This window comes from Cyprinodon tularosa, unplaced genomic scaffold (genome assembly GCF_016077235.1).
Source record: "Cyprinodon tularosa strain WSP-4 unplaced genomic scaffold, ASM1607723v1 ctg643, whole genome shotgun sequence".
Classification (NCBI taxonomy): Eukaryota; Metazoa; Chordata; class Actinopteri; order Cyprinodontiformes; family Cyprinodontidae; genus Cyprinodon; species Cyprinodon tularosa.
In genome coordinates this window covers 136,887-145,176 of record NW_024039389.1, presented here as the reverse complement: position 1 = coordinate 145,176, position 8,290 = coordinate 136,887, and the positions used below count along the sequence as shown (strand labels likewise).

Genomic DNA, 8,290 nt, shown 5'->3' with positions numbered 1-8,290 from the left:
ACAGCTGATTCCTCACATAACATACCATCTCAACCGTGACACAAGGTGGTGGCAGAATCATGCTGTGGGAATTCCGTTTATCAGTAATTACAGCTAAAGAGGCCAGAGTTTGACACAGGAGCAAACCCTGGCCACCCTTCCATTACTAGTACAGATTGAGTCACAATGTACTAAATAACAGCAGGTTTTATTTACTTTACTAAAAGGAATGCAGTCTCCACTAATGTAAGATGATTCGGATTAATCTCAATAAAATAATGTCTTTTTATTCCCCTTCAGCAAAGAAGTAATAAGGTTGTTTTTATGGGCTGTCAATTCTTAAAAAAATAATAAACAACTTCCAGCTTTCCCGTATTTTGGCATAGTTCCATAAAAACAACATTTTTAAAGAATCAATTTTTCTTTTTTCTTTCACAAGATGCTTTTTCAGCAAAAAACAGATGCTTGTGAATATGTATTGAAGGGGTGTTGTTAGCAGCACAATGAGAATAGTGTTTTATAGAACCGTTTTAACTGACACAACATCTTCCCAACATCACAACATCCCTTTTCTTAACAAACCCATAGAGCCAAATCAGATATGAGGCTTTACATTAAGCTAAAATATGATTGGAATCTGAAAACACTGGGTTAAAACAAGTAAATTAACAGTTTTAGAGAATAAAAATCACATTAAATGGTCTTTTAATCATCTTCTGCTGTGTTTGAAAAAAAAAAAAAACATAGTATAGCTGCCTTTTGTTATGAAATGTGGAAAATACTATTTAGAAGTGTCAGGGGTCCTTAAGTAATACAATCAGTTTTCAAATGTTCAGATGTTTTAAAAAACAAAGACACTTTAAGTATATTCATCTTTAAGAAATGTAAAATGGCACAGAAATATCTAAACCTTCTCACAGAGAAGACAGTAACACACATTTTCATACTTTAAATAATTTAAAACGCCATTCACATTTTGACATTGATCCTTTACAATCACTGAGTGTCATTTCCGACGGCCGAGTGGTTCAAAAGTTTTTAAAAGTGCAACAGAAGAGTCCCTTTATGATTACAACAAGAGTGACTGGAATCAATTGAGGGAATCACTACTGAGGAGTAATGCCTTGATCATACACTGGGGATGCTGATGGCTAAATGCATTTTTCCTGCATGTTAGCGGTCTCGTCTGTGAGGGTCACATGCAGGGCTGTGTCCTTCGGGCCAATTGAAAGGTTAGTAGGGATCAAGTTGTCCTCTGATTCCCTCTGCAGGAGCTCCGTCTGAGGCTGGGAGTCTTCTTGTGTGCAATGTGACGTCTGCTCAGCTCCTAAGCTGGAGCCTTCCTTTGACCTGGCCTGGAAAGAGACCAGTCCCAGCATGTTCCCATCAGTCGGGTAAAGGATACTCTGTAGGGTGCTGACTCTCTCCCCCGGCTCATGGGACGCTAACGACGGCGAATCCCTTGAGACGATAGAGGAGGTAAGGGGTCCATCTCCACACAGAAAGTGTCCTCCCCCCCGCCGTCCCCGGCCTCCCATTTTACAGAACAGACACTTGATCTTCTCTACTACTTTGAGAACTACTGTCTTTTTCAAGAGGATGTAGAACCAGGGGTCTAGGATTGGGTTGACAGAGGCCATGCGGATGGCTCTCAGGTCCTCATTCAACCAAGACTTCTCCATTGTCTGGTTTTTGAAGATTTGATTTTGGAAGATCCTCAACTGGTGATAGAAAAAAAAAGATATTCTAAATTAGTTTCATAGTATATGAACAGTGAACAGAATTGTCAAACTGCATAAAGCTTTGAAGTTCTTAAAAGATTTAGAATTTATTGATTGATTGACTTTATTGATCTCGCAGTGAAGAAATGTACTCATTACATCAGTTCAATTCGTCAAAGAAGAATGTGCCAAAGGAAGAAAAAGTTGCATAGGATATATACAGTATATAGTACGGAAGCCGAGAGCGGTCATACCCAACTTTTTTTTATTTGTCCTTTGTCTTCTCGAGATAACGACATAACTATCTTATTATCACGGCTTAACAAATAATTGTTTTCTCAAGATAACGAGATAATTATCTGGATTCCCAGTCCGTCTATGCCTGCAGTCGCGGTACCATGTGTGCACAAATAATATATTTTTAGTTTCCTATTTCTTTTCAATCATTGTCAGGTCGTGGTGGATGATTGGATTGCATGGAATGCAGTAGAAACAAATATGACTGTTTTTAAATGAAAATCTTTAATCTGGACTCATTTTGGGGGTTAATGCATCTAATACCTGTTACAGGTGTAACACCGGGGCTGTTCAGAAAACATCCGGCGCTAAGCCAGTGGAGGCATAGGTCTAATGGCTAATGAATCAGAAGTGGAAGCAAATCATCAAACCATCAACGTTGTCTCGTTACCTAAAAGTTGAACACAGGATTATTTACAGAATTACACATAGGCTGCTATGACTTATAAATCCTCTCCTTCTGTTGTGGTGTTGAATGATGCAATCAGTTTTAACACAAACCAATCATCTCGTTATCACGAGAAAACAGCTTTCGTTATCTTTAGACAATGAGAAAATTAACTTGTTTTCTCGTTAAATCCACTGTGAAAAAGTATCTGAGGGACATGACCGCTCTCGGCTTACGTAATATAGAGTGAGAACACAAAAGACTTTTTTTAAAATAGTAGATCATTATACAGGGTGTTTATGAGGGGCGGTCAATAAGTACCCACTTCCAGATGTTTGATCGACCTGAAATTTTGCGTGGGAAATTATTTAAATCTCTATAGATTAAATAGCAAATTACAGCTCTGAACTAATTGTGGTTTCTAATTCACAGGTGTTCAAACTGAGTCAAGTCTGTGTTCTTGCATTTGAAAGGACGCACACAACGGGAGACTTTTGATCAAATGAAAGTAACTTATAGTGATAATGTCCCATAATATAACCCTGTAAAACATTTTGCAAGGTCATATAATGGGCATCTTCGCCATAAATTACTTTAATTTCATCAAAAGTCTCCCGTGGTTCGAGTCCTTTCCAACAGAAAAACCGGATCACTGCTCGACACTCAACAGGCTCCATTTTAGAATTTACTCAGTTTAAACACCTGTAAGTCAGAAACCACAAATAGTTCAGAGCTGTAATTTGCTACTTAATCTGCAGAGATAAAATAACCTCATATGCAAAAGTTCAGCTGGATCAAACATCTGGAAGTGTGTCACATGCACTACTTATTGAACGCCCCTAGCACATGTGTATGCATTCTAACAACACAGAAAATGTCGAGTGAAACACAAAAGACACCTGTTTCTTTACCAACTAAAATCTGAATCATGTACTGTGGATTTTCTTTAAGCATATTTGACTCAGTACATGCTGCAGGTCCCCTCAATCCCTACCTTTTGCAAATCTAAACTCCAAAAGTCTACTTTTACATTTACATTTAAGCTCAGATTTAATGGAACTGATGGAGAGCATTGGTTAAAAGTTAAGGGCTGTTAAGGATTACTGAACATGAAAGAAGGGTTACACTTTGTCACATGCGCCAGATTTGTGAATTGAAAAACTACTAGTTTTTTCTCTGAAGTTATGTTTTTCTGGATTTTAGGCTATTTAGAATAAAGGGGGCTCAATACAAATACACGCCACACTTTTCAGATTTTTCCATTTGTAAAGCAATTTGAAAAACGATTTTTGCCTTTTTCTTTCCACTTATAATTATTACCTATATTTTTCATAACAAAACCAAACTACACTTCATAACAGTTAGTAGACATGATTTAAGAAGATGTTTAAAGAGTGTAAAGACTTTTTTTTTTTTTTTTTTTTTTTTTTACAGTACAGTTGATTAACTGCACAGAAATTGAACCCTGAAAGACTAACAGCAAATGCTGGATCTTTATGGGAATGGGCCAAGAAAAGCAGTAATCATAAAAGAGCCTTTGGCTTTTGCTTCCCATGACTCTAACTGACACTCATTATATCTTAAATCCAGAGGCACAAACATCTCAATGTTTGTCGTATCCGGTTCTACATTATTTCTGCGTTATGAGACTATTTTCAACTATACATCCAATTACACATTTAAATGGAAACACTAACCAAACCATGAGGGCTCGTTTAATTCATTTAGTTTAATTTAGATGTTGATTAGTCAAACTGAATGGAGATACTGCATATAATTGGTGGGTTGGATATGGCAGTGTTATGATCCATGGATACAATAAAAAGAAAAGAAAAGCTGCATATGCATATTTGATCCCCCCCCCCCCCCCCCCCCCCCCATCCCAGAGTAAAGGTTTCACTAATCACTAAATAAGCTGTAGTTAATCTGTAATGAGGATGTAATCATTTCTAACCGGTTAACTACTTTTTATATTTCATAATTTCTCTCTTATGGTCCCAAACCCAGAATTTCTGTGCCTTTTATGAGCTTTTAGCTCAGAAATAACCAGTTTACCTTCTTGTGAAACTTGACTCAAATAGGTTCTTCTGGCCAAATTTTAAATATTTAGTTGTTTATATATTTTGCCTGTTTAGTGTTATTGGAGTGGGTTGTTGGTGGTGATCAGCATTAAAATTGCCACCTTCCTTCCAAGCTTAAGGGCCCTCAAGAGGAACTACAGGTAGTCCCTGCTGTACAAACCACACATAGTTTAAGCATCACATAGATGGATACCTTTTATATCTGAGCTTGTTAGGTTTAGTTTTTCCAAGGAATTATTTATTTAGCCACAATTACTCATCAAGTAATTGCAGAAACCCTCTGTTTTATTTAGCTGTATTATTTAACAGAAATATAATAAATTAATGCAACACAGGAGGCTGAATAAACAATTTACATCCCAAGAACTTGACTTAGCACTTCGTATAAAATGTGAAATGATTTCATCATAATAATTTGTATGATTATTACTATCATTTAAAACAAGATCTTTCTGCATGTTTGGCTCATAATAGTCCAAAATCAAAGTTTTGGTGTCAGGACCTTATATGCAGTGGCGGTTCTAGACCAAATGTACCAGGGGGCCGGGAGGGGGCCAGCGTGTTTTCATGGGAGCACAGAAAATCATGAAATAAAAAACGGGCCTAGGGATTCAAATATAACAGCATAAAGGGAAATCTCTATTTAATTAGATTTGACTAAAATAAAAAAGGTCTTATTGGATCAATATACATTCATAATTTAGGAATTTTACATATTTTTGACTTAATTTAAGCTAAAATTACTTTTTTGTATAAAATCTGAATTAGAACAAAAAAAAAAGATAAATTCATCTTTTCTTTTTATTTTAAAAAACATTTAGCAGATGAAAACTGGGATCCTATCTCAATACCATTGAAGCTATCACCTTATTGTTTATAAATAATTTGTAAAACAGAATTTGTAAAGAAAAAAATTTAAATAGATCCAAATGACCTGCATATCATCATTAGAGTATTATGTCTTCAGTACATGGGCCATAACAGGGGCCAGGACATGATCTATGGGGGCACTGGCCCCTGTTGGCCCCTCTCTAGAACCGCCCATGCTAATAGGATAGTAAATTTGTAGCCATGTTTTCTATTTTCTGTGCACAATTTTCCTTACAGATCAACAACAACCTTAAAACATTTTGCTTTGTTTTTCAGAGGGGGTCGACCTATCTGTCAGATGCCTGCAGCCTTGCGGTCAGAACTGAGAACTGAAACTTGTTCAACCTCTGAACCAGATGAAGTGTGAACAACCACACGTGCGCTTCAGTACACAATGTTCAAAAAGAACCCAACAGTCATCAATTACTGAGTGTTTATCTTCAATGCCGTCAATATGCCTAATTTTGTCTTAAACTGAAGAAGCTTCCATCTGGAGCGCATAGATCCATAAGCAGAACTATTGAGATAAATGATCCAATACTCACAACTAAAGGTATGGAGCAGATTAGAACCACGGCTGAGGTTCCGATCAGCACCACAACCATCTGTATCTCGGCTCCAGCCAACCCCTTGATGCTCCGCCGGCGCCTGAGCTCCGCGTCCCTCCGCGGGTCGATGCCCACAGAGGTGCGTCGGATGAGGCGTCTGTGCATCCGGATAAGCGCACCGCAAACCATCACGTTGCAGAAGACCGTTGCCAAAACGATCAGCGAGTTCAAACCCGCGTAGATCAAGTTGTAGGCTCTCACGGTGGTGTCGTTGCTCCTCCAATCGATGAAGCACCAGGTACCGGGGTCTTGGCGCTTCACCTGTCCGATCCCCACGATGGGCAGCAAGCAAAACAAGAAGCTCGTCACGTAGACCGCAAAGAGCGTCCACGCAGCCAGTCTCTGGTTGACCAACTGGTTGTAAATGTAAGCATGATTTATAGCCAGGAACCTTTCCACTGACATGAGGAACACGATGCTCAGTTGCACCAAGAAGAAGTAGAGCAGGATAAAGCCTGCGTATTGGCACAGTTGGTCTCCTCCAGGCCAGGAGCCTTTCACATAGGTGGCGATGGTGACGGGGCTCGCCAGCAGGGTTCCCAGGAGGTCTGTCACCGCCAACCCGAACACCAGAGTGTAAAAGGTCGTTTCCTTCTGCTCCTTCTTCGACAGGCGCAGAACCACGATAGCGATGACATTTCCCAGCACCCCGAGTAAGAACATGATGGTCGGGATGGTGAGCGGACGAGGCGACGGTGGCCCCGCGGTGCTGTTCATACCTGCTAGCGAGTCGTTCATGGCAAACATTGTCTTCTTACTTTCAAAGGAGAGACACTTTCCATTAACGCGCCTTGTTTTTGGCTGAAGAACGAATCCATCGTGTCCGCTAAGGGTCCATTTTTACGCACAGGATTTTACCTCCATGTTTATTGTGGAGGTGGAAAAAAAAGCATGAATCCAGGAGAGGAAGAACTTTTGGTTTTGTTTAATGTCTCGACGCTCGCACCTTCATGTCCTCATCACACCCACAAACTTGATAGGGAAGTTTTAGTTTGCTCCTCCTATGTGCGTCTGAGGTGTTGTCAGTCTGCGCGCCCAGAGCGCACTGGCTACAGGCGCTCACAGTTTCAGCTCCTCTTTAAGCTTCTGTCCCCCGATCACTTTTCAGTTGACATCACCACAGGTCAGAGCAGTAGAAGGCAGATTAAACCAGATCAGCAGGAAGACACTAATCATTTTCTTTCTCCAGCACCCTTATTAAAACATTACAGAAATCCCTCCTTTTTGAAATTAGACTTTTTTTTACTTCACTTAAAAAAGGTAAACTGTAGCTATAAATAGTAATCCTTACGCCCTTATTGATGTAAATATCTATCAATAATTTCAAGTTATAATTTACTTACTATTTCCAGTTAAGAGAAAATGAATGCATTTTAAAAATTTCATGAAAAAAAACCCATACTCAGATAAAAAGGGTAAATGAAACCATTTAAAAATAAATTCCTAAATGCTCTCCAAAAATGTTTTGAGTGTTACATTGACTTAAATTGTAGACAAAATGGAAAAATCTTCTGCTAATTGAAACTTTTTTATAATGGTGCACAGGTAATAACCAATGTACACTGAGGGGTGGCCAAAAGCGGATTGGGGCCAGAACCTCAGGGTCAATCTACACTCTTCCAACAGGAAAATTTATGTGCAAAATATCCATATTTTCTAAATAAAGACAAACTATACTTTCCTACAGGCTTTGCTGACAAGTAGACGCATATATTTAAACATCCGAGCTTTCTAGATAAAAGGTATAGTGGATAAAAGTCTTTCAGTTTTGAGTTCTGGGGTGTAAATATTTTCCATCGTCATTACTTACCTACTTGTATCAATAAACATTCTGCTTAAAATTGATATTTACAAGCACTGATATCTACATAAATGTATTATTTGATAAGTTTTTATTAAAATTGTTATTTATCTATGATTTCAGTGAAGACTCCCAGATGACTTGCAGAGACACATTTTCTCTTTACCCCATATAACACAAAATCTAGTTCTGAAAAGAGCATTAATTCTGTATTTGTTATCTTTGATGTTAGTATATTGATGTGTATAATTAACCATAAAAACATGTAATGTTTTGAATATTCCATTTGAGAGAATTCCTGCTGCCACCATCTTTATTAGAGGTAAAAAATGGTAGGGGTGGCCACAGGGGTGGCCAATGATTGGTTAAGGTTGGCCATGGCCACCCCTGGTCCCCCATCTAGCTCTCCCCCTGGTGGTGGGTCTAAAACCTGTTACATGCAGGATGAAGCATGCACAAAATATGCAGGCAGCAAAGAAAAACAAATGTTCCACAAAATGAATAAATAAGGAAAATGAATACAGAACATGAATTCAGAAAAATCA

At 38.5% G+C, this 8,290-nt stretch overlaps 1 protein-coding gene across 1 annotated transcript; it reads right to left on the bottom strand.

Moving 5' to 3' along the window:
• Positions 1-548: 548 nt before the first annotated feature.
• Positions 549-7,010, bottom strand: ptger4b (prostaglandin E receptor 4 (subtype EP4) b). Its single transcript, XM_038308697.1, has 2 exons — positions 5,882-7,010; positions 549-1,700 (listed from the first exon to the last, which is right to left on the bottom strand). The coding sequence occupies exons 1-2, from the start codon at positions 6,689-6,691 to the stop codon at positions 1,131-1,133; spliced, it is 1,380 nt and encodes a 459-aa protein (XP_038164625.1). The 5' UTR covers positions 6,692-7,010; the 3' UTR covers positions 549-1,130.
• Positions 7,011-8,290: the final 1,280 nt, after the last annotated feature.

Bases quoted from the DNA above. Each gene is read 5' to 3' on its own strand.
- ptger4b (XM_038308697.1), bottom strand. From the start codon at position 6,691: ATGTTTGCCATGAACGACTCGCTAGCAGGTATGAACAGCACCGCGGGG. The intron at 1,701-5,881 runs GTGAGTATTGGA...TTCTATCACCAG, and splicing joins TCTGCTCCATACCTTTAGTT to TTGAGGATCTTCCAAAATCA.